Source organism: Caretta caretta, chromosome 1 (genome assembly GCF_965140235.1).
Source record: "Caretta caretta isolate rCarCar2 chromosome 1, rCarCar1.hap1, whole genome shotgun sequence".
Taxonomy (NCBI): domain Eukaryota; kingdom Metazoa; phylum Chordata; order Testudines; family Cheloniidae; genus Caretta; species Caretta caretta.
In genome coordinates this window covers 37,279,246-37,306,339 of record NC_134206.1, presented here as the reverse complement: position 1 = coordinate 37,306,339, position 27,094 = coordinate 37,279,246, and the positions used below count along the sequence as shown (strand labels likewise).

The 27,094-nt window shown below is 39.2% G+C and overlaps 1 protein-coding gene across 1 annotated transcript in view; it reads left to right on the top strand.

Moving 5' to 3' along the window:
• The window catches only part of CWF19L2 (CWF19 like cell cycle control factor 2), a 168,712-nt gene that overhangs the window by 5,707 nt on the left and 135,911 nt on the right, over positions 1-27,094 (top strand). The window contains exons 2-5 of the mRNA XM_048844425.2: positions 11,313-11,423; positions 17,232-17,351; positions 18,673-18,783; positions 26,065-26,184. Coding sequence (XP_048700382.1) covers positions 11,313-11,423; positions 17,232-17,351; positions 18,673-18,783; positions 26,065-26,184 — 462 coding nt within the window. The remainder of the gene's footprint in view (positions 1-11,312; positions 11,424-17,231; positions 17,352-18,672; positions 18,784-26,064; positions 26,185-27,094) is intronic.

Below are 27,094 nucleotides of genomic sequence, written 5' to 3'. Positions count from 1 at the left end.
GCAACAGTCCCCTTGCATTAACAACAAAGCTTTTATCCTAAGCAAGACATACCCTCAGAGGGCAAGGGGGGTCACATCCTGTCCTCCATTTTCATCCTAATGGATTGATACAGAAATTCAGAGTTGAGATTAATGGATTTTCTTGGTCCTATGTTTTTTTTTCTTTCCCCCTACTCTGAGCTAGCCTTTAGCTATGCAGATCAGCATTACTTTGGGAAGTTGTCTGTTTGCTACATCACCAACTCTATTCAAAGTCCATTAAGCACTTTCTCACATGGAAGTATTGTAATATATTTGCTGCCATGCCATTGCTTTTTCTAGCATTGTTTCTGAAATGTAATAGATCTCCTTTCTTTGTTTTGCTGACATAGAATAAAATCTGGTCCTCAAAACCACAAATGGAAACACTTGTAATTAACCCTCTGATGCCAGGAGATGAGATTTCCTAGTGGAGAATGGTAATGTGCAGACTTCAGACTTGTTCACACCAAAGGGCAAATTAGTTTTAAAATAGCATTTGATGAAACAGCTACGAATTTTTTAGGCTTATCTTAGGTCAAGTGATTATCTCCCTTTCCATATCATACCATATACCTGTAGGTAATACTTTAGTTGAGAGTGAGTTCCATTTTCCATTCCAATTCCTCTCATTAATTCTTCATGATTTTTTCAAACAAATTTCTATCTGCATGAAACATTTTATGTTTGGTCTCAACCCAAAGGTGAAGTTTTAGGCATGTCTGAGCAAAACCGGTAGTCTATTTTGAGGTATGAGTAGTCATAAAAAGATTTCAGTGCTATTCTGATTGAAATCTTATGCACGCATATCTCCAAAACGGCTGAAGTTGGAAACCTCGAACTTGGTTTGTTCAGTGAGGAAAGAAAAACAATCCATATTTGAAGAAAATTAACTCAGTATTTTTAAAACTATGAACTTCTAAAGATGGATTATTCATCATCTATACGTTAAAATATTTATATTCTTGATGTCCTTAAGCGAGAATGGTTTAAAATTCTAGGAGTGTGCTGACTTGCTTCAGCTTTGACAAATACTGCTTTAAAACCCAAAAGCAAAAGTTAAATGGTGTTGTTTTTTTAAAATAAATCTGTTTAGAAAGTAACTTCCTACTGTTGTATTTAGAGTCTGATCCAAACCTAATTGAAGTCAATGGGTTTCCACTCAGTTGAGTGGGCTGTCATTTGTGGTGCTGAGAATGTGCTTGTCCCTACCAAGTCACTATATCTTCTGAGCTGTTTAGCTTGATAATAGTAAAGATTTGCTACTTTTTTATTTTTTTTTTCTTCATTGACCTTGTTCAGCATATTGTTCCAATACTTCCATCAAGCATCTGGAGACTGATAGTACATCTTTAACTCCCGCTATTATATTTGTATTAATTATTTGGAATTTCTACCTTTATTTCTACTACGTGGTCTTTAATGTAATCATGTAATAATGTTTATAATAATGCTTTCTTTTGCACTATCCCTTTTTCCATAATCTAATTAGTTTTTACTATACAGTTGGTAACCATCAATATTCGTATCCCATTGAAATAAGTTTATCCATCCCCTTTTCTGTGCAAGTGATACCCTATGCTTTTCATCTTCAGCAGTATATAAGAGATGCTTCAAGATGAAGGCTAGAATCTTTCATTACCCACATTTGCTGCCAGATTTTCACCTCCTTTCTTATAATAGTTGGGGGTGGTTGAAATAATGAGGGGGTAAGAGGGGAGAACTTAAGCTGACAGTAAGATAAATGAATACTGTAAGTCAGTGGTAGAGAGTGATAGAGTGGAAGTGGGTATTCACCCACGAAAGCTCATGCTCCAATATGTCTGTTAGTCTATAAGGTGCCACAGGACTCTTTGCCGCTGGTAGAGAGAGCTAGCTAGATTTGAACTCTGGGATGCTGCAAAATGTGTGATCTGCCATCTGGAGTTTGATTTTAAATAGGTGTAAACAAAAGTGTTAGTTTATATAAATCTTTCCTGCCACCTGCTACCCTCCCCAAATCCATGTTTCTCTTGCTTGATATCTATGATATCCTCATAATGCTGATTCTCCAGTGGCCCATAGACTCTGCCAGGGTAAAGAGGCATAGACAGTACCTGAATTTCTAATATAAAAACCATTCAGTAAAACTTCTTCTGTCTTTGGGCTGGTGAGATATGGATGAAAAACTTTCCAGCATTTATTATAAAGAAGTAAAAAGGTCCAAACTAAGTTTTCAAAATAAAAGTTTACTATATACATTTTTGTGTTTTGAAAAGGCAAACAAATATCCAAATATCTTTTCTTTTTCTGCTGCAAGTTCATGTAGCCTGAGTTAGTAGGAATTGTAGTAGAAACTATGCTCTTTAGTCATATGCCAATAAAACATCAGGAATATCAATACAACATATAGGTATATAAACAAGTTCTCATCTGAAATTGCAGTTTTACGTAAATATGAAGATATATTTCTGTGAAATAATGTGAATACCATTTTTACCATGAAATACTTTTATCCCACAGTATAGAATGGTGCATTTGGTTTATCTATTTTATTTAGATTTGTATAAAAATTTGGCGTAAAAGATGTGCTTTCATTCATTATTTTGAAACAAAAAGATGGTTTCATGGCTGATGCTTTTTGATTTGGAAAGCTGAAGTCCTTACTAGTAGTCTGACATTGATTCTTATTTTATATTCATTGAAAAAATAAGCAAAACTGTAAAAAAATTAATTTTTAAGAACATGAATCATTGTATTTAGTATACTGTATATGAACTTAAAACAAACTGAAATTTGCATGTTTTTCAAATGAACCCATCAGTTATTTTTCTTATAAATCTGACTGGCTGTTGGTGCAGTGGTTGATATTTGCTCAAAGATATAATGCCTTGCCATTTATTTTTCACTTGGTTTTATTATGGCGAATTCCAGAAATGAACCTTAAATCTGGGATTAAGTGCAAGACAACCACATAGCGTTGTTGGCTCTGCTGCCCAGAGCAGAGGCAGAACTATTGGTTATACTCTCACCCACAGTGATTTGTACACTGTAACACTGAGCAGTTTTCTTTACTGTTCTTTCACCAACTCAAGTCCCCCTTGAAGTGTTGTTGTATCCTTGACTCTCACCTTTGAAAGAAGTGAGGCCAGCATCATTAACTTGATATTGGTATATTAAAAAATGCCGGGAGGATAATTTAGCACCCCAAGAGATTTTAACTGCTATCTCAGAGATAATCACCATCCTTTTGAAAAATGCTGTCCTCCTCCTAATAGACAATTATATCTTAATTCTAGAATGTTATAGGGTGGTTTTTTATTGTTTTAATGTTGTAATTTTTAGAAAGACAAGGTGGACCAATGTCTGTTGGTGAAAGAGACAAGCTTTCAAGCTACACAGAGTTCCCGACTAGACTAACAGAAGTTTAAAAGCTGTCCAGTAAAAGCTGTTATCTCACCCATCTTGTCTCTCTAATATCCTGGGACCAACAGGATTACACAACAACATTGCAAACAACAATGGAAGAGATCGTAATTTTATAAGTAACTTCTGTAGAATCCTACAGGTTTCCTGCCTATTAAATTCTGTAGCTCCTTCCCATTGAGCTTTCTGAGGGAATCTCATTGATCTTGCCTATGCTATATTTTCCTAAATTTCCCAACCATCGCTCTACCCCTGGTAGCAACAATCGGAGCGCTGCTGTAAATAAGGTGCTGGTGCAACTGCCATTTTAATCGCCATGTTTAGATCTGCTCTGAGCAGGATTAGATGACACTGTGGTTGAAACCCTGGCAACTGGCTCACACTTATGCATCCACTGCTGCTGTGGTCATTGAAGCTGTACCAGCGATAGTAACAGCAGGAAACTTTGAAGGGGGAAAAAGACTGATGTAGACCCAGCCATAGTACTCATGACAAAAGCGGAGGGAGGCAGCCTAGTTGGAGATAGAACAGGGATCCGGATCCAGCCCGTAAGCAGCTTTAAGCCGGCCTGTGAGCCACACACAACGCGGCTCGGCCGTGCTGCGGCCGGGGTGCAGCATTGGGGCCGCACCATGCCGCTCGGCCCCGCTCCGGCTGGGGCGCTGGACCATGCCGCTCGGCCCCGCTCCGGCTGGGGCGCTGGACCATGCCGCTCGGCCCCGCTCCGGCTGGGGCGCTGGGTCAGGGGCTGCACCACGCAGCTCCCGGAATCTGCAGCATGGCTCTGCTCCGGCTCCTATGCGCTCTAATGGGAGCCCTGCGGATGGGGCAGCGTGCAGAGCCTGGTGGCCGTGCCTTTGTATAGGAGCCGGAGAAGGGACATGCCACTGCTTCCGGGAGCCACTGGAGGTAAGCGGTGCTTGGAGCCTGCACCCCCTGAGCCTCTCCCCAGCCCCCGCCCCAGCCCTGATCCCCCTTCTGCTCTCCAAACCTCTCGATCCCAGCCCAGAGCACCCTTCTGCACCCCAAACCTCTCATCTGCAGCCCCACCCCAGAGCCTGCACTCCCAGTCAGAACCTGCACCCCTTCCCGCACTCCTGCCCCAGCTCTGATTCCCCTCCTGCCTTCCAAACCCCTCGGTCCCAGCCCAGAGCACCCTCCTACACCCCAAACTCCTCATCCCAAGCCCCACCCTAGAGTCCACACCCCAACCCCAATTTTGGGAGCATTCATGGCCCGCCATGCAATTTCTATTCCCTGATGTGGCCCTCGAGCCAAAATGTTTGCCCACCCCTGAGTTAGAAGATGGTTAGCAGCTGCAGGGTGATCAGGGGAGCAATCCCATGATCCCTTAAAGCTAAGACTCCCTTCTGTATAGTGAAGCATATCTAGCCCCACATCTTGTAGTAATGAGGGTTGGGACAGCAACTTCTTCTCTTTGAGGGACTCATCGGGGCTGCGGAGTCGAGTGGAGGAAGACATTGAAATAGAGTTCCCTGAATTTTATTGTGTGGTGTTTTTTTTCTGATGGGGCTATAAAAAACAAGGTGCTGTAAGTTTTGCGTTTAAAGATCTCATGGAGCTTGCTCCCCGTCCTTGGCTAAGTGTGTCCTTCTAAATTAATAGTGCTGTTATAATACCTAACATTTTTATAGCATCTTCCAAATAAGGATTTCAGAGCTCTTTACAGACATAGAATTAAACTTCACCTCATCCCTGAGACTGAGGGAATATCATCCTATTACAGATAAGGAAACTGAGGCACAGAATGGGTAGGTGTCTTTTGCAGGGTAAGACAGTAAGTCTGTTGGGCAGCATGGTGTCCAGTTTCCTACCACACAGTTGTGGCACATACTGGTGCTGTGTGTATTGGTATATTTAAGAATTAATAAAGCACTTTGGGATAAAAGGAGTTAAATGTAATATACTATGGCTATAGTTAAGAAACTAAAAAGGCTGTCACAGTGACAAGATTTAAACTCCTACCATCCTGTGCATTTTATCTATAGGGGTGAAAGGATAAATTGGTGGATATTTTTGTGGCATTACAAAGAATTAATGAGCTTTAATTTGAAATAAAGTGCTTGAACTGCTCTGGGTTGAGAGATGTGAAACCATTAGATTTAGCCTCTATAGTGTAACCTCCCCCTCCCACTTCCCCCCAAAAACCTCCTCCCCAACCCAAAGCAGATGGGAGTGGGGGGGATTTAATTATAAAATACAGAAAGGGAAGAAAAGTAGATTGAAGCCAGTAAGCTCTGTGTAATTTTAATAGGCAAGTAGAACAGGATGACTTTGTCTACACTACTTTCTTCCTCAACTTCAGACCGAGTTTTTTACCCATAGGAATGGCTGAAATAATAGGAGAAAAAGTTACACTGACTGTATAAAAAAGTGAATATTGTAATTGTGTTATACCAATAAAATAAAAACCAGCAGGATCTTATTAAAGGGAAAAAGGCAAAATACCACATTTATTGTGAATACAGAAAAATCATAGTAAGCAGTTACTTATAGCTATAACATTCCATTCAATCTCATATTTATTCACACATTCATTCATACAAACACACACACACTGGTTCTGCAAGGTTCCAGCCTTAGAGTTGCTCATTCCAAGCCACTGCCAGGTGGCCTGGACATGAGGAGGGAGCAGGGCCTTATCAGATGCTCATCTGATGCTCCTGGAAGTTGGTTTGCAGAATCAGACCCCAAAGTTCTCACTTTTTAGAGTCTATTTTTATAGGAATTTCTTCCTATGCCAGTCTATGGGAATTGCTTCATCATGCTGTTGCTGAATCAGTCAGCAGATAGCACATTCCTGACGGTGCTGCTAGATGTTATCTTGTTCTTTGGTTCTCCCATTCTTGAGGCTGTTGGGTGGATTCCAGTCTGCCCTCCGGGGGTCCTCTGGTTATTTCCACTTGACGCCTTCTTCAGCTGATGGACACTGGATTCTTAGGCTGGCACCTCCCTAATCATTCAGTTATTATCCACACCAAGCATCCATCCACATACATTCTCTATCTCTATTTTAATCACAATTGTTAATACAACAAAAGGGCGGGGAGTCTCTGGGTGCTGTTTCTGTTAGAGTATTGCTTTGGGTCTCTCTCTGTCTGAATTGCTTTGAGAACAGATTTCAGAGGAACAGCCGTGTTAGTCTGTATTCGCAAAAAGAAAAGGAGTACTTGTGGCACCTTAGAGACTAACCAATTTATTTGAGCATGAGCTTTCGTGAGCCACAGCTCACTTCATCAGATGAAGTGAGCTGTGGCTCACGAAAGCTCATGCTCAAATAAATTGGTTAGTCTCTAAGGTGCCACAAGTACTCCTTTTCTTTTTGAGAACAGACTCTGTCTTAGAATGTACTAACGCAATTAGCAGCTTGCAAGTTTCACACATAGAGGGAGAGAAACAGTACCAAAAACCAAGAGACCTCTTAATTAATAATACCCTGGAATTTAAACTATGGGGAATCAAACTCATTTGTGATTTTAATATAGAACTTCTTCAATATGATCCAACAATTGAGTGCTATAGGGAGTTAGGTACATTTTTGGAGATAGAAAGGATCAGATGTTACGACTAGCTTGCTTGCTTGGTGTTTGTTTGATATGGGCCACAATGTAGTTCCTAAAACTCCCTGTGTCTTTTCATTTGGTGTGAATATTGGTGGTTCTTTGACCAAGATATGAAATTTAAAACAAACCTTGCCTCTTGTTTGATCCTGTATTTTCTTTTAATATTATACTGATTCTTCTTACTTATCCTATTTCATCTAATATACAGGGGATCACAGTAATGTAATGATCACTGGGCTGTACATTTCTAGTCCAGACAGTTTTGCCAAAGTTAAGATCAATCTGTTGTGAAGGATGTGTGTAATCTTAACTTCATTTCACTTGATGCATGTTTAAATAGATTTTTATGGTCTGAACAAAACAATATTTTTATTATGTAAAGTATGTTTTATATTCGTATGTCTTTGACTATTCATAATGTTCCTGGTCCATTGCTAACCCTTTCATCTAAACGAGACTGTGTTAACCAGTGTCTACTGTTCCCTGCAGTGAGGTAGCTCTTGGCTGGGAGAACTGGCAGTGTATGGCAGGTGTCCTGTCATAGTTGGCGGATGAGAAGCAGGGAAAAGGCTGGTTTGTGTGAGGGAGGTGGAAAGGTTCCTGTTTTGGGGAAGTAATAAGGATGAGAGGTGGTAAACTCTGCGTTTTGGGGGAGGAGGGCAGAAACTCTGCCAATGTGAAAAGAGGTAAGAAACTGGGGCAGGGCCAAGGAGAATTAGAAAGAGGGAATGGAATTCTTCACTTTTTTGGGTGAAGAGACTGAGGGAGGGGTGTGTGGAAAAACCTACTGGAAATGAGTAAGCAGTGGATGGTGGAGGGACCCATATTAAGAGAGAAAAAAGGTGTAGGTGAAGTTGAGATTTAAATCAGAGGAATAGATGGAGCAATTGCAGAGAGTAATTAATAGCAGAATAGGAATCAGGAATACAGAGCAAAGGAGAAGAGTGGAAGAAAGCAAATAAAGGAGAAAGGAAAAAGAATGCTGACATGCTAGAAATGATAGGAAATAGGTTAAAGAAGAGGCAGAGGGTGGGATAGAGAGAAGTGAAATATAAGTAAAGTGCAACACACTTTTTTTTTAAAGTAGCTTGAAGAAAGGAGAGATGAAAGGAGTAAAAATTAGTTACCGGCCGTGGCTTTGCTGCTTGATTTCCTTGGGAGCCTTTGATGAAAGCAACCAGTTCCTAATACATCATACCCCTGTCACCACATGATGGGTTCGTTTTCTAAATAGCCTCTATTTGAGGGACTTTGTCAAAAGCTTTTTGAAAGCTCACCTAAATTATATAAACTAGTTCTCTTTAAATATACTATAGACATGTTTACTCTGTAATAATGTCTAAGGAGAAGACAGTAGGAATGTAGATTTTTTCAAGCCACCTATATATTTTCAGTTGAAATACAGTGTTTCTTATTTTGTATTTTTGATGGAAATTGGCCATTTGGTGTAAAAGTGGGCATCTCTAGGGACCACTGGTGCACTGATGTTTAGGAAGAAATACTCAATGATAAATCATACTTGATTTTAAACAGTGGTGAAGTGTTCTGGTTTATATACTCAGTATATTTCCTGATTATGAATGTGTGCAATCTATGTTGATCCTTTGTGCCCTTGAAATTTCATATGTTCATAAATTGTCTCAATGGTAAAAATAAACTAAAATTTAGAAGTAGTTGTTCACAGATCATAAATATAGCTGGTGAAAATGTCAGAATGTGGGAAACAGACCAAGGGAAGAATAAACAGTTGTTAAGTATGAAGCTTGTTAGCATTATCTGTGGTGGTGTTGAAATAACTGGTAAAAGGTGAAATGGAGAAGGTTGAGTTTCTGATGTAAAAGCCTGTAAAACTTGCTGTTTTATTAAAAAGAAGTTCTTAAAGGCTATTTTCCCATGTCAGTTTAAAAAGTCAGTTTTATAGTGACAATCCTAAAAGAAAAGGAGTACGAGTGGCACCTTAGAGACTAACCAATTTATTTGAGCATAAGCTTTCGTGAGCTACAGCTCACTTCATCGGATGCATTCAGTGGAAAATACAGTGAGGAGATTTATATACACACAACGTGAAAAAATGGGTGTTATCATACACACTGTAAGGAGATTGATCACTTAAGAGGAGCTAATACCAGCAGGAGAGCCTACAAAAGGTTTTTTCTCCTGCCCCCACCCCCCCACTCTCCTGCTGGTATTAGCTCATCTTAAGTGATCAAACTGTTTGCCACTTTGACTCTAGGAAAGTTTTTAAATTGTAATTTTTGAGGACTTTAATTCATAATTATCAAAGTTTGTGCCAGAGATTTCAAGATTGGAGGCATCCACATATCCAGAATGATTTAGTGTTTACTGCAGAATTATTCCTGGGTTGTGGAAGAGAGTTGTTCAAGAAAATAAAGGGTGCAAAATTTCTCTCCTGTGGATTAGCGGCTTTGGTGACTGAGTTGGGCACAGACAAACACTTTGGTTCTATTTCTTTTAACTTTCTTAATTAATTTCTAATTATTTTTGTCATTTCCAGTATTGCCAACCCCAAGTATTCAAAAATCACGAGATTGGCTTTGTTTTTTTTTTTCTTTAAATATGCATTTTTGGTAATGTTTGCCCGCCTTTTTGGTGCATTTGGGTCATGTTTTCAGGCTTTTATCTGCAAGCACAAGGGTTAGAAACTTTTTTGAATGGAAGTTGAGATTCTCATTTACTCACAGGATTCCAGGAGCTGGGGCATTCAGAAAACCCCAAATATTATCAGACTTGTGATAAAACAGTGGGAATTAGCAACACTGCATTTTTTATTTTGGGTTCTATCAAAGGGAACTAGCCAAGGTGAGAAAAAATAGATAAGGAAGGCTTATAACCGTGACATCTATAACTTCCGGTACTTCATAGAGAATGGATAACTGAGTGAGGTTAATAGTCTGAAGCAAAAATGGACGACTTTGAGTTGGTCATCTACTCCCCTGAAATACTTTGGCCATCCAGCCTTATTATACTAATATAAAATCTAGTGGTTTATGATGAAAACATCTCTCACTTAAAAAAAGGCTCAAGACCAAAAAAGTGAAACCTGTCTTTGCTTTACAATTTTTCCACAAAACAAGTATTAAATACTAAAGGTCAGACTTGAAAGTTTTCTCTCTGCAGTTTGCTATGGTCGCTGCTTATAATGAAAAGTTGAAAAAGGGTGGCTTATGTGTTATGATTTATGTTATCATCTGTGTTCAGATTAGTATTAAATCGTATCTAGTTGAAAACATATTTGATGATTTTCTTAAGAAGGAAGCAACTTTGCACAACGCAGTTGCCACAGTATAGTGTAATATGGCATTCTACTCTAGTTAAATGCTTTTATATAGCATTTTGCTTTCTGTCTGGGATATTTAGGGTATGTCATACTGATAAAAATCTGTGATTCATCTTAATTATACCTTGAATATGTTTAAGGAACATTTGCACTTCTAAAATGAATTGGACCTTTTGCTTTTATTTAAAATGAGCCAATTGTAGGAGAGGGCTCAATGATTTAATTAGCTACTAATTTATTAATTTAGATTTATATAATTCAAAAAAATCTATTCAAAGTTACAGGTACCTTTGCCATATATTAAAATTTCCAGAATAAAAAACAAAAGTAAACCCAGCAACTTCTCAAAAACCAAGAAGGAGGAAAAACCCACCCAGCCATTAACAGCAGCCTTCTGCTTCCCAAAAGCCTGGGTTAAGGAGAGGGAGTTTTGCAGTGTGTCCTACAGTTCAACAGATCTGGGCTGTTCTGGGCCTGGTAGAAGTGAATTCCAAAGCTGAGGGCCCACCACTGAAAATTCTCTCTCGGCAGTTCCATCTTTTTAAACGAATTCCCACATGAACCATCCTTTGGAGTAGAAGAGCAATGGCCCAAAACTACCTGCTGGGGCCTTTGAGAGATGAGATAAGTAAGAATAGAAAGTCAAATCAATCATAACACATAGGAAAATTAATGGAGGCTGGTAATAGAAACATTTTCAGAGGGAAAACAAGGTAGTGTATCTCTATTATTTGTGTAAATAGGTTGGGATTAGTTCTGGCACAACTGCAAAGCTATAGCACATTGGAAATGGTACTAGGTATAGGGTAGTCTTCAGTTACATTTACCGTTAGTATATTATCAGTAAATATTTTGTAATGCTATCCTCAAAATAAAGTGAAATTGTTCTCAGAAGTGGAACCTCCTGGTTCAAAACCAGACAGATTGCAACCTCAGAGCTTCAGCACAATCATTTGCATCCACGCCTCCAGGATCCATGTGTTTCTTTTCCCCCTTTTTCATATTAGGCCAAAGCTGATTATGAGAAGGACGAGAGACTCAAAGAACTCAAGCGGCTGCGAGGTGAGGATACGTGGATGCTTCCTGATGTGAACAAACGCGTGGAAGAGCTGGAAAAGGTGATGGAGCAGTAAATCATTGAATTTCATGCTAGCTTTCCATTATCTTGAAGTAAACTGAAAGGTTCAGTTACTTAAAATGATGTAGAGAATAATCTTTGAATGCCACATACCTCAAAAGAAATCTTGATTAAAAACTTCCATATAAATGGAAATGTATATCATAATTCCTTTTTGTTTTGGTTGTACAAAAGTAGAAGTATTGCTTTAGCTGAACTTTGCATCTGATTTCTACCATGTAAAAATGGCAGAAGAGACATAAGTCACCTGGATATCTTAGTGGGCTAGACAGCAATGAAGTTTAATTTTTAGACATTTGAGATGGAAAATAATTTGTTGATAAATTGGAGAGGATTTAGAAAAGACCCATGAGAATCATTAAAGGATTAAAACCAGGCATTATAGTGATAGTCTCAAGAAGCTCAATCTATTTAGTTTACCCAAGAGAAGGTTAAGGGGTGACATGATCACAGTCTACATGGGGAACAAATATTTGATAATGGCGTCTTCAGTCTATCAAACAAAGGTAAAACAAGATCCAATGGCTGGAAGTTGAAGATAGACAAACTCAAACAGAAAATAAGGCATAAATTTTTAACAGTGATGGTAATTAACTGCTGGAACAATTTGCCAAAGGTTGTGGTGGATTCTCCATCATTGGCAATTTTAAAATTGGAAGTTTTTCTAGAAGATATGCCCTAGTTCAAACAGGAATTATTTTGGGGGAGGTTATGGCCTGTCTTATAGAGAAGGTAGATTAGATGATCACAGTGATCCTTTCTGGCCTTGGAATCTGTGAATCTAGTAATGGGATATGGAGCCTCTCACTTATGTTCTCTGAGTTAATAGTTGTTGTTGTAGTATCTGGAGGGCCCCATTAGTATTTTGGGCCCCACTGTGCTGGGTGCTGTAAACAATGAGGGCTTGTCTATACAGTGTGTTTGTCCACACCAGTTGGGGTATAAATTCTAATGCGCATTAGCATGTCACTCACTAACTGGCTGTGTAGACTCTACTGGTGTGCACTAAAAGTTCCCTAGTGCATGTTAATGTAGTACTGTTCGAAATGGGACTTTGCTAATGCATAGTTGGGAATTTTTAGCATGCTCCAGTCAGATCCACATGGGCCAGTTAGCATGCAAAGTGCTGGTGCTCATTAGAATTTACATTCTAACTGATGTGGATTGACACACTGTATAGACAAGTCCTTAGTAGAAGACTTATTTGTCTTTTGTTTAGCAAGACCAAACAGGTGATTGTAAAAGTTCTTGTCTACATGAGAGAGGTTTTTTTTTAAGAATATCAAGTTATTTCAGAATAAACTGCCTTGCATCCACACACAAGTTTTTTAAAATTATCCTGGATATTCTCCCACGTTAATCCCCTATGGAAACGAAATAGCTTAGAGTGGAGTCGCATCATACATGCATTTAACTTATGCGAATTCAACTATACACGCTTGGCAAAAAAAAAGAAAAATAATAACTCGTGGAGGTGGAGTACTGTACAAGAGTCGATGGGAGAGTGCTTGGGGGTCGATTTATTGCGTCTAGACTAGACGCAATAAATTGATCCCCACTGGATCGATCACTGCCCGCTGATCTGGTGAGCATCTCGCCACGCTGAGTGTGATTCTAATGTTTAAAGATACATATTTTTTGTACAACATGGCCCCTAAACGGAAGCCAACTGCTTCATCCGGTGCTCAACCGAAGAAACAGTGATCTGTTCCAACACTGGAGGAAAAACTGGCTGTGTTGGACTTATTGAGAGATGGTATGTCAGTCTCCAACATGGCACGTAAATATGGCCGCAAGGAATCTAGCATCTGTGCCATCAAGATTTGAGAGAGAGAAATTAGTCAAGCCGTGGCATCAAGTGCTCCCATAACTGCTAAGATGACAAGCCAGGTGTGTGGTAAGACTTTAGTGAAGACTGAAAAGGCATTAAACTTATGGGTGGAAGACATGAACCGTAAATGTGTGCTTATCGATGGCAACACGTTGCGAGAAAAGGCTCTTAGCCTCTACGTGCTGTTCAAACCTCCCGCCAAAGAGGGACAGCCTTCTGATGAGAAGGAATTCAAAGCCAGCCAAGGTTGGCTTAACAGTTTGAGGAACTGCTTCAACCTCAAAAACGTGCAGACTACTGGTGAAGCTGCATCTGCCAATGAAGAGGCAGGAAAAGCCTACCCCAAACAATTAAAGAAAATCATGGAAGAAAAGGGCTATCTTCCGGAACAAGTTTTTAATGCTGCTGAGACTGGGCTCTTCTGAAAAAAAATGCCCAACCGCACTTACACTTCGAAATCAGAAAGACAAGCTCCTGGCTTCAAAGCAGCTAAAGACCGTGTGACTGTGTTGTTTTGTGGCAATGCGGCTGGGCATTTAATAAAGCTGGGCTTGCTCTACAGGGCTGCAAATCCCCGTGCCCTAAAAGTCAAGAACAAAAATCTCCTGCCTGTGGTCTGGCAAGCAAATAAAAAGGCTTGGGTGACGGCAGCATTATTTCTGGATTCTGAAGTGTTTCATTCCGGAGGTCAAGCGGCACCTCGAAGAGAAAGGACTTGACTTTACAGTGTTGCTGATCGTAGACAATGCTCCTGGCCATCCTGAGGCACTATGGTTTGTGCATAATGACTTTGAAGTCTTTCTCCTTTTTTATTCTTTCATTCTTGTCTCTCTCTCTTTTTGACTATACGCGATTTTTGCTGTATGCGCTGACTTTAGAACCTAACCCCTGCATAAGATGTGACTCCACTGTGTTTCTGAAATGAGCTTTTTTTCAGGTTAAGGTTTGTGTGGACCAGTGGTGGGCAAGATGTGGCCTGTCCATTGGCTGCGGTTCACTGTTCCTGGCAAATGAGAGCTGCAGGAAGCGGCGCGGGTTTAGACAACTTAAGTCTGCGTGGTGGCTGGGCAGAGCCTCTCATTGACTGCTCAGCTTCTCCCCCACCCCTCGTAATGTGCTCAGGATTACGTCTGCAGTGGAGACTTCAGGCTCTAAAGGATTTATTTCCCTGAAGTATCCAATCCCACAACCACTGACCAAATGTTCTGCCTTCTTATCCTGCTTACTGTGCCACTTCGTTATCCCTTTTCCTCCTGGTGACTGCTGCCCCTCCCACACTTGAGATGGCAGCAATGCTGAGGTTAAAAATCAAACATATTGCATGGCAGGTATGTTTATTGTAATGGCAGAGAGAGAGAGAGGGGAAGCAATACAAAAAGGACTTTGCCTTTCAGTTTGATCTTTTTAGCTACCTTTACATTTTGTGAGGTAAATTCTCAAAATAGGCTACAGAGAGATTTTAAAATATATAGAGATTGTAGAATCATAGAAATGTAGGGCTGTAAGTGATTTGGAGGAGTAATCTAGACCATCCCTCTGTGCTGAGCAGGACCAAGTATACCTAGATCATCACTGACAGGTGTGTGTTTAACTCCTTATTAAAAGCCTCCTATGACGGGGATTTCACAAACTCTCTTTGTGTAACCTATTCAAGTATTTAACTACTCATAGTTAGAAAGTTTTTCCTAATATCTAAATCTCCTTGCTTCAGATTAAGATAGTTACTTCTTGTCCTGCCTTCAGTGGACATGGAGAACAAGTGATCAGTGTTCTCTTTATAACAGCCATTAACACATTTGAAGATTTATCAGCTCTCCCCTTCAGCTGTCTTTTCTCAAGACTAAACATGCCCAGTTCTTTAAACCTTTTCTCAGGTCAGGTTTTCTAAACATTTTATCCTTTTTTGTTGTTCGCTTCTGGACTCTCTCCGGTTTGTCCACGTCTTTCGTAAAGTGTGGCACCCAGAACTGGACACAGTACTCCAGCTGAGGCCTCACCGGTTCTGAGTGGAGTGGGACAGTTACCTCCCATATCTTACATACAGCACTTCTGTTAATAAGACCCAGAATATTCACCTTTTTCACAACTGCATCACATTGTTGACTCATATTTAATTTATGATTCACTATAACCCCAAGATCTTTTTCAGCAGTCTTACTGCTTACTCCAAGAGTTCTCCAGTTTTTCCAGACTACTATACACCTTTCAGGGGTCTGATTTGTCTAGAGAATTCCAAGTTTCACCTCACTTAAAAACTTGCTTACAAAATGAGACATAAAAACAAAAGTCACAGCACATTATGACTGAAAAATTGCTTACTTTCTCATTTTTCTCATATAATTATAAAATAAAACGATAGGAATATAAATATTGTACTTGCATTTCAGCTTATAGTATATAGAGCAGTATAAAACAAGTCATTGTATGAAATTGTAGTTTGTACTGATTTCACTAGTGCTTTTTATGTAGTTTGTTGTAAAACTAGGCAAATACATAGATGAGCTGATGTATCTTCTGGACGATCTCTGCATACACCCAGGGGTTGAGAACCACTGGCCTAGCCAGTTATTCTCCATTTTGTAGTTGTGCTTTTGATATTTCCTTTCTAAGTGTAGTATATTACACTTATCTTGATTGAATTTAATCACTCTATTATTCCAAGGTGCTTACAAATTGATCGTTTAGTAATTTGTTCCAGTATCTTTCTAGGTATCAAAGTTAGGCTGATTGGTGTACAATTCCCTGGGTCCTCTTTGTTCCCCTTTTTAAAGATAGATATTATGTTTGCCCTTCTCTAGTCCTCTATGACTTCACCCATCCTCCATGAATTCTAGTCTAGCGAAGATGTGATAAATTGACCGCTAAGCGCTCTCCCGTCAACTTCAGTACTCCACCGGAGCGAGAAGTGTAGGCGGAGTCGACTGGGGAGCGTCAGCAGTCGACCTACCTCAGTGAAGACACCGTAGTAAGTAGCTCTGAGTACGTTGACTTCAGCTACGCTATTTTCATAGCTGAAGTTGTGTAACTTAGACTGACTTAGCTCCCTCCTTCTCCCTCCCCCGCGGGCATGTAGACCAGGCCTACGTTCTGCCCTCGCTGCTGGTCATTCCAGGTCGGCATCACTGTTCTTTCCCACCAGTCTGTGCTAGTTTGCTGAACCCAGGAGTAGCATTGCACTGAGTGAAGCAGCTCCAAGAAAGAGTCCTGCAGAAGTAACTGCTTGATTTCATCCGCCTCCTGCATTGCCATGGCTATCTCCCAAACCAGCCAAAGCCAGCTGGCCTTATGACTGCCAAAACATGTGGAGAAGCTTGTTTGTATTAATCACAATCAGATCAGGCCAGGTCAGGATCATGGCACAGCAGTGTTTTCTCCATGCTGCCTGGCAGCAGTTTGAAAATGGTCCTGGCTTGCAAAATACGGATGAATTATGGGATGCCAGGAGAGGAATCATGGGATTTGCTTCCTTTGACCCCAAATCCCAGAATTCCAGTATGTTCTGGAAGGCATCCTACAATGCATTATGAGAAAAATCTCCGTGTGTATGGAGTCTGGCAGTGGAAGATTGCACCATGGGATACCTGTCCAGAATACTGTGCACCTATTTAAAAAAGTGCAGACCTGTATGGATGCAAGGATTCACAAGGGAAATAGCTTTAAGCCATAATAAACAAAGTGTATAGATATATTTTTTTCACTATAGATCTTCATGTTGATTAAAGTGGAAAAATATATTTAAAAAATCCTGTGTAGACAAGTGCTAAGAAACAGTCAGACGGAATGGTTGATGGAGGACGATAGAAATAGTAATAAGAATATGCAGTTATGGTCCAATAAGTGCACAGTTTTGGTAGTTTAAAATTAGCTAGACTTTTTTTCTATGTAATTTGATTTGTGATCTTTTTTTTTTTCTATGTGATTTGTTTTGATGTCATTTATAAATATTTGCTTATATAGGAACATTCCCTGAAGAAAAAGAAGAAAAAGGATAAACACTCAAGAAAACTTAAGAAAGAAAAGAAGAAAAGCAAAAAACAAAAATTTGAAAAAAATGATGATTCAAGTGATAGCTCTTCAGTAAGTAATAAACTTAAAATATTCTCTTGAAAGAATGTTTAAAAACAAACAAACCAAACAAATCATTTTTAACCTGCTGTTTTGAAAAGAAGTTACGACTAATATTGAGGCATATTTTCCTTTTCCTAAAGACAGTGCTACGTGATATCTTGTTGGTATTTTATTAATTTAAAGGTGCAGGTTTTTTCAGTTTCTTTAATGCTTCTGTAATGCTCTCTCTTCCAGTTAGAGGCCAGTGGGTTCCCATTTTGTTTTTAGTAGACAGAGACTTACTTGGAAATCATGGCACTGCTTCCTGGCCCTCTCGTTTTTCATTTTTTATCAAGTGGAGTAAACAGGCCAGCAGGAAATCCTGTTCTGATTGGATTTTCTGAGTTTGTTACATGTTTTGAAGTCCCAGTTTTAAATGTAGCATTTGTGTGCAAGCACGGTAGCTTTATTGTTGTCTTCATGAAGATTTCCCTTTCTTCCTGATGCATAGGAAGGTTCAGTAGGACGAGATTTTTCTGCAGGAACATACATTTAAGTGAACCGTGTTTTTGACTTGCTGACCTGTGGGAAATAACCAAAACCACAGATTGGTCCCATGTTTCCTGTGGGAAGCACCCAAAGCTGCAAATTACATCAGAGAGTCCCAAGATGCAGCACCCTTCTGGCCCTGATACCCATCCGATGAAGTGAGCTGTAGCTCACGAAAGCTTATGCGCAAATAAATTGGTTAGTCTCTAAGGTGCCACTACTACTCCTTTTCTCTTTGATACAAAGTATTTTGTTCTCATGTCAGGTTCCTATAAGTAACAGGGAATGTCTGATCAGCAGAGAGTGGTTTGTTAAGAGTATAAAATCTCAACACTCCAGAAAACTACTCTTCCTTGTAGAGAGAGATGCATGTGTATTGGGTGGGAATGAGATACAATTAAAATGTAAAGAGATGATGTAAATTATTACATTTTTAATTTAAACTCGACTGTTGTACCAGTAAAGCGTAATAAAACATTTCTTTTTTTATTTTGTCACTAATGTAGAAATTTTAATTGTACGTATTTTTTGTTTGTTTCAAAGTATCAGCAGGACAGTTTCAACCCTCTGGCGAATGGCCATTGTGTTTTCTTTGCATGACAATACAATATTAAAACTGTTGATATGGGATAGGGAGAGATTAACATGCTATTTTGATGCAATCACATCAAATGGCATTTTCTTTGTAAAATGTTCTTAGTAATAGTGTGTCCTCAGTTTATAACAGTGCTTTAAGGTTTGGTCATTCCAGAAAATACAGTGCTTTTGAATTTTTCTAAATTACTCAAACACTTATTCTTAGGGTTCTTCAGTTGAATGGGTTGAGTCAACTATATCACAGTCAATTTGCACAGAAAAGGCTTGGAAAGTCAAGAAGGAGCAGCCGGATACTACAGAAAATCCTGCAGTTCAGGTGAGGAGCCTGGTTAATTATGGAAAGGTAAACTCATTTGGGCCTAGTGTAAAGTGTGGCTATATTTGGTCTATAGTTTGTTGTAAATTCTTTGGTCAATAACTACTTAAAATGTAAATATAATATATATATATATATATATATATATATATATATATATATATATATATTTAGGTAAATGTTAGATTTTGTTAATTGGACCATTTTTCCTGTTTTATCAAGTATTTAACAAAGTAGTACAATTATGCTGCCTAGCATCAGTTTTGTGCATCATATGTAGTGATTTAGCCTGGCTTTCTTAATAAAGTCAGATTAAAATCTTGACTAACCCCGTTCATTTTTCTGCATAGATCAAGTCAATCTTAAATGACTTTTTGGGTACATGGTGCTTGAAGAGGTACAGTGACTAAAGAAATGGCAGAATGTTTGACCAGCAAGACTGGTTGCATCAGGGATCTTGCTAGTTTTCTTAGCTATGCTCTACACCTCACAAATTTGTGTCATCTGGAGAATTGAACTGCCCCTAACTGAAGCAGTGTGATTACACTGGTTTAAGCACAGACTGTTAAGTGTGCCTTTTATAGCTATATTGATGTGTGTTTTAATCCTCTCAGTTCAGTTTTGGTTACCTATCCCATGATGCTAATGGAGACCCTAGATAGAGTAGGGGGATTTTTGAAAGGCCACTGATGTACTGTAGGACAGTAAGAATAGAACTCTCTTAACTATGGTAGTGGAGACCAAGATGGCACTAAGCTAGTGCAGACTGAAATGATTCAGGCTGAACTGTTATTTAGTTCTTTGAAAGCAAGTCTAGTCCAATTCTATTTGGCACACATGTGAATTACTTCCTGTGTGGCACGTGAATTACTTGTGTGTGCTAGGCCCACATAGTCTTAGGAGGGTAAATTTTGGAACAGCCAAGGACCAATAAGGTTGGTCTCCTTGCTTCCAGCACTTTCCCTAATCTAGTTTTCCCCTCTGTATAGTTAAGCCTCCTTTCAAGAGGTTTTTATTAGTAATACCATGATTGTAACACCAGCAGTGGTTTGGGTCCTTTAAAATCATCAAATTGAAGAACGCTGAAAGAAAACAAAGAAGTGCTTCTCTTTTGGTGAGGGTGTGCAAACCAGACTAGGTCTCTGTTTATCCTGTCAAACCATTGTACAGGGAAGTTTTTGGGGTAGCATTCTCTGTCCCACATCTTTTTTTCCACCTAAGTGCAGTTAGAAAGAGAGGTAGCTTCCCTTGTATATATTTTCTCATAAGTAAGCTTCTCTTAATCTCCCTCCAATGTATCTGGTATCAAAGATCTTGAAATGAATGCTTTACTCCAAGTGCAGTCACCTTAGGGCCATACACCCTGTGCTCTGTGATGTCCCTTTATCTGTTGTCCAAAGTTACATTGATTTATTTTTTTCTGCCATGTTGAATTGCAAACTCCTATATAATTACTGTCCATGGTTGCCCCCAGGTCTCTTTCAGCATCTCTGCTTTTCAGGTTTCTCCTTCTCTTTTCTGGCAGGTCAGGCCTAAAGGCAATATAGGTAAACTTTCAGGAACTTTCCTGAATGACCCTACCCCTGTCTTTAAGGTGTAGATTGTTGAATGCAGTCTGAACTGAGGAGGCTGTATAAAAAAGTTTTTGGATCTCTACTAATAGCTTTTGCTTCAAGGTCATTTCGTCCTTGCCCAAACACTAGTTGGTCTGTGAATTGGTCAACTGGTACTTGGCTGTCCAGAATTAAACTATACACTTTGTATGAGGAGTTAGTGTGATATTTGAGGATTTTTTCCCCCCCTTGGTGGACTCCTTCGGGATTGGCAAATGGACAGATACATATTTTCCCCAGCACATTTCAATGACCTAAAAATGATCATAAATTTCATGGCCTTTTCTACACTGTGAAGTTAATTGTGAATATGGTTCCGGCTTCCAGGGGACTGACTTCATGAAGTGCCTCTAGTCAAGGGAAGGAAAAAGCCTCTCTGAATCAGAGAAATGCCCTTTACTGATTGCTGAAACTAGCAGGATAAAAGTTCAGAAGCAATCCCTTTTTTAGCTCATGGGCATTTGTTCTCCCTGTAAGCATTGAATTCTTCAAGCTTTTTCTTTTTTTGGAGAGGATCACTGTAAGAATGGGTCAGACTTCATAGTGGCCAGTACCAGATGCCTCAAAGAGAATGAACAGAACAGGGCAATTATCGAGTGACCTATCCTCTGTCGTCTAGTCCCAGCTTCTAGCCATCAGAGGTTTAAAGACACCCAGAGTGCAGGGTTGCATCCCTGACCATCTTGACTAATAGCCATTGCTGGACCTATCCTCCATGAACTTGTCTAATTCTTTTTGAACCCAGTTATACTTATGGCCTTCGTAACATCCCCTGGCAACGAGATCCACAGGTTGATTGTGCATTGTGTGAAGTAGTACTTCCTTATATTTACTGCTTATTAATTTCATTGGGTGATCGTTTAGTTCTTGTGCTATGTGAAGGGAAAACAATACTTCCTTATTCACTTTCTCCACTACATTTGTGATTTTATAGACATCTATCATTCACCCTCCCCCCCGGTCAACTTTTCTTCTAAAATGAATAATCCCAATCTTTTTAATCTCTCCTCATATGGAAGCTGTTCCATAACCTTAATAATTTTTGTATCCCTTCTCTGCACCCTTTCCAATTCGAATATCTTTTATGATATGGGGTGACCAGAACTCCAGGGATGTGGGCGTACCATGGATTTATATAGTGGCATTATGATGTTTTCGTCTTATTATCTATCCTTTCCTAATGGTTCCTAACATTGTTAGATTTTTTGACTGCCACTGCACATTGAGTGGATGTTTTCAGGGAACTATCCACAATGACTCCAAGATCTTTCTTGAGTGATAGGAGCTCATTTAGACCCCATCATTTTATATTTATAGTTGGGATTATGTTTTCCAATGTGCATTACTTTGCATTTATCAACATTGAATTTCACCTGCTATTTTGTCACCCAGTTTTGTGAGATCCCTTTGTAACTATTTGCAGTCAGCTTTGAATATAACTATGTTGCCCAAACCAGTAATTGTGTATCATCTGCAAATTTTGCCAACTCACTGTTTACCCCTTTTTCCAGAACATTTATCAATGTGTTAGTGCTGGTGTCAAACCAACATGATAGCTTTCTTTGACAGGGTAACAAGCCTAGTGGATTGGGGGGAATCAGTAGATGTGGTATATCTTGACTTTAGTAAGTCTTTTGTTACTCTCTCTCATGACCTTCTCATAAACAAACTAGGGAAATACAACCTAGATGGAGCTACTATAAGGTGGGTGCATAACTGGTTGGAAAATCATTCCCAGAGAGTGGTTATCCGTGGTTCACAGTCATGCTGGAAGGGAATAATGAGTGGGGTCCTGCAGGGATTGGTTCTGTGTCTGGTTCTGTTCAATATCTTCATCAATGATTTAGGTAATGGCAGAGAGAGTACACTTTTTTATAAAGTTTGTGGATGATACCAATCTGGGAGGGGTTGCAAGTGCTTTGGAGGATAGGATTAAAATTCAAAATGATCTGAACAAACTGGAGAAATGGTCTGAAGTAAATAGAATGAAATTCAGTAAGGACAAATGCAAAGTACTTCATTTAGGAAGGAACAATCAGTTGCACACATACAAAATGGGAAATGACTGCCTAGGAAGGAGTACTGCGGAAAGGGATCTGGGGGTCATAGTGGATCACAAGCTAAACATGGGTCAACAGCGTAATGCTGTTGCCAAAAAAGCAAACATCATTCTGGGACGTATTAGCAGGAGTATTGGAAGCAAAGACACGAGAAGTAATTCTTCCGCTTTACTCCACGCTGATTAGGCTTCAACTGGAGTATTATGTCCAGTTTTGGGTGTCACATTTCAGGAAAGATGTGGATGAATTGGAGAAAGTCCAGGGAAGACCAACAAAAATGATTAAAGGTCTGGAAAACGTGACCTATGAGGGAAGATTGAAAAAACTGGGTTTGTTTAGTCTGGAGAAGAGAAGACTGAGAGGAGACATAACAGTTTTCAAGTACATAAGAGGTTGTTGCAAGGAGGAGGGAGAAACATTGTTCTTCTTAACCTCTGAGGATAGGACAAGAAGCAGTGGGCTTAAATTGCAGCAAGGGAGGTTTAGGTTGGACATTAGGAAAAACTTCCTAACTGTCGGAGTGGTTAAGCACTGGAATAAATTGTCTAGGAAGGTTGTGGTATGTCCATCACTGGGGATTTTTAAGAGCAGGTTGGACAAACACCTGTCAGGGATGGTCTAGATAATACTTAGTCCTGCATTGAGTGTAGGGGACTGGACTCTCGAGGTCCCTTCCAGTTCTATGATTCTGTAATTCTATGTTGAGGAGCATTGGTCCCACTATAGATCCTATGGTGACCCTGCTATTTGCCTCTCTTTACTGAGAAAATGGATAATTTATTCCTACCCTTTATTTCCTGTCTTTTAACCAGGTACTGATCCATGAGAGGACCTTCCCTCTTATCTTGTAACTAGTTAGTCGCCTTAAGCACCTTTGGTGAAGGACCTTGTTAAAGGCTTTCTGAAATCTATGTACACAGTATCAAGTGCATCACCCTTAGCCACATGCTTGTTGATGCCCTCAAAGAATTCTAATAGATTGAGGCATAATTTCCCTTTACAAAAGCCATGTTGACACTTTGCCAAAAAATCGTGTTTGTGTCTGATAATTTTGTTCCTTACTATAGTTTCTATCAATTTTCCCGATACTGAAGTTAGGCTCACTGACCTGTAATAGCCAGGATCACCTCTGGGGCCCTTTTTAAAAATAGGCTTTGTTAACCACCTTCCAGTTACCTGGTATAGAGGCTTGTTTCAGCAATTGATTACATACTACAGCTGGTAGTTCTGTAGTTTATATTTGAGTTTCTTCAGAACTCTTGTGTGAATACCATCAGGTTCTGGTTACTTCTTACTATTTAATTGATCAGTTTGTTCCATAACCACCTGTATGGACACATCAACCTGGGACAGGTCCTCAGATTTGTCACCTGAAAACAATGGCCCTGATGTAGGGATGTGCCCCACATCCTCTGCAGTGAAGACTGATGCAAAGAATTCATTTAGCTTCTCTGCAATATCCTTATCTTCCTTGAATACTCGTTTAGCTTCTCAATCATCCAGTGTCCCAGTGACTGCTTGGCAGTCTTCCTGCTTCTGATGTACTTAAAAAAAGTTGCTGTTTTTGTGTCTTGACCTAATTGCTCTTCAGATTCTTTCTTGGTTTCCCTTATTACTTTTGCACGAGACTTGCCAGAGTTTATGGTCCTTTCCTTTTTCCTCACTAGGATTTGACTTCCAATTTTTAAAGGATACCTTTTTACCTCTAACTGCCTCTTTTACTCTGCTGTTTAGCAATGGTGGTAGTTTTTTGGTCCTCTTGCTGTTTTTTAATTTGGGGCATAGATTTAGCTTCAGCCTCTGTAATGGTGTTTTTAAATAGTCTTCATGCAGTTTGCAGACATTTCACCCTTATGACTGTTCCTTTTAATTTCCATTTAACTAGCTTCCTTGTTTTTGTGTAGTTCCCCTTTTAGAAGTTACATGCAACTGTGGTGGGTTTCTTTGACGCCCACTTTCCCCCCCGCCCCAGGATGTGAAATTAAATTGCATTACGGTTGATTTTACCGAGTGATTCAGCTATATTCACCTCTTGAACCAGAGGCTGTGTGCCACTTAGGACTAAATCAAGAATTGCTTCTCCATTTGTGGGCTCCAGGAGAAGCTGCTCCAAGAAGTAGTCATTAATGTGTCTAGAAATATTATCTCTGCATCCTGTCCTGAGGTGAGATGTACCCAGTTAATGAGGATAGTTGAAATCCTTTGTAGCCTCTCCAGTCTCCCTGAGCATTTCACAATCACTGTCATCATTATGGTCATGTGGTTGGTAGTGTATTCCTACTGCTATACTCTTATTGTTAAAGCATGGAATTTTTAGCCATAGAGATTCTCTGGTACAGTTTGATTCATTTAAGATTTTTACTTTAATTGACTCTATGCTTTCTTGAACATCCAGTGCCACTCCCCCACCAGTACAACCTTCTCTGTCATTCCTATATATATTGTACCTTAATTATCCTCATTCACCATGGTAAATTGATATTTTGTAGATGACCCCACCTTTTTGTTCCTCCTCCTTAGCCCAAATCTCCTTTAGGAAGTGGAGTATCTTCTATTTCATATATTTAAAAGTGTCTCAGGTGCATCATCTAGCAGCATTGGTTGTAAATGAGACATGACATAACGTAGTGGCAGCTATTCAGATTGGCGCTTCAAGCCTTGAAAATTAAGGATCAGAATGAACACTATATTTTTAAGTTGTTCTAGAATGGTACCAGAATTCCATTCTTGTTAGAATACACATGGATGTGTCTCACATTTTGATTTTGGTTAATTAGTCATTTTCATTGTGCATTTTACTGCTTTCTTTTCATGCTTCACAAATATTTTATTTGTTGTAGATGTTGTGTGATCTGTGGGGGAGGGAGGAAAATATGCCTTTACCTGTTTGAGTGTGGCATATTGCCCTATATCATGGTTTATTTAATCTACTTTTTTCTTGAGATAATAGCCCTTATATTTAAAATGGCCTCAATCTGGCATTCTGTAAATGTGGTTTTGTACCTGCATTTGTTAACATGTTTCATAGAAGATAAGTGTTTAACTACTGGATTTATGGGCACGTTTAGGTACCTAGCTCTCTGGGAGCTATCAGCTGCACCCTATGATTAGTTGTAGATTTTGTGCCTGCTAAATTAGACCAAAGAGATCATGAAGCCAAATGCAGTAAGAATCATTAACTCTTCAGTGGTTTTGGAGTAAGGTGGCATGTAAAGTGATCTGGCAAAATGATGTACAAAACATACAATGTTCAGTGAAGAACGACATTCCTATTTACTCTCATGAATTTGTGTGTACCCACATATTTACTAGTGTGCTTGCTCATAAATAAATCACATCTAGACTAAACACCTGGAATTACAAAGAAAAGCAGTAAAAAGTCTGCATATGTAAGTGAATTTCATGAATGAAATCTTTAGAATATTTGTTTTGTATGCAAAAATGTTTTGACAGCTAGAAACTGCTGTAAAATCTACACCATATATTCTAGATATCAGATGATGCCGGTCATTTTGTGAGTTTGATTTAAGCTAAGCCATATATTTTTGTTACAGAAACTGAGTGTGGGTATTATTTTGTTTTGGATGAAACTGTTTGTATTATTACAGAGGGATGAATGGATGACCTTAGATTTTATGTCTCTGAAAACCATGTCTGCAGCATCACTCAAAGCTGACAAAGAAACAGAAAAATTATTGGAGCAAAAGAGAGCCCAAACAATTGAACAGGTAAAATATTTATATATTGCACCAGTTTTTTCTGTATCTTCCTAAATGCAGTGTATAGTTCTGTCATACACTTAAGATTTTATAAACTATGTGTACTCTAAATTGCTTAAATTAATCCTCTTTTAGATTACAATTTTATTTTTAAAATCTTCTTAAAATAGTATTTATTGACCATATGGTGGTGGTCAGGTTATTACTTGTTTGGGATGAGGGAGAGAATTTACTTTAGGAAGCTTACTGTGTGATAGGAAACCCATTAACTTAAACTTCAATTAAGAAGAAAGCCAATTCTAGTAGAACAATATTAAATAATAAAAATTGTATTTTTATGACAGCTATCTGCCTATAATACTTGAATCACTTTATAGAGATCTGTTGAATAGGTAGAAATTGGCAGACTGGGGCGGGGGCAGAAGGGAGGGGGAGATTGACTTTCTGTTCAGTTCTGCAGGCAGATGGCAGACAAATATTACCTAGTATTTATATGCCCGTAGTCCTCTCTTTGACCACCCACTATTGTAGAGATTTCCAGTTTGTTGTCCTGCCTCTAAGAAACATCAATGTTGACATGAGATTCCTGTTTGGATTCAATTTACATCATCCTAGTTGTTGTCCTTACTAGCTTTTGAGAAGGCGTGAAGGGGGCGATGTTTTGTTGTTGCTTTTTCGGTTATTTTTTAAACTTTTCTATACTTCTAAAGGAGTCTTCAGTGTTCAGTCCAAAAATATATGATGAATTCTTAATTCTAAGGGATATTAGCTTTAGGAATGTGGTATATGATTATTTACATGTCGATCCTGATCTCAGAAGGTATATTTTAACAGATCCTATTTAACTACTTGTGACGGGTTCCCTGGGGTGCAGCCTGGAACTGGGGTATTGCTAAGCCCTCTGTCTTACCAACCTGGG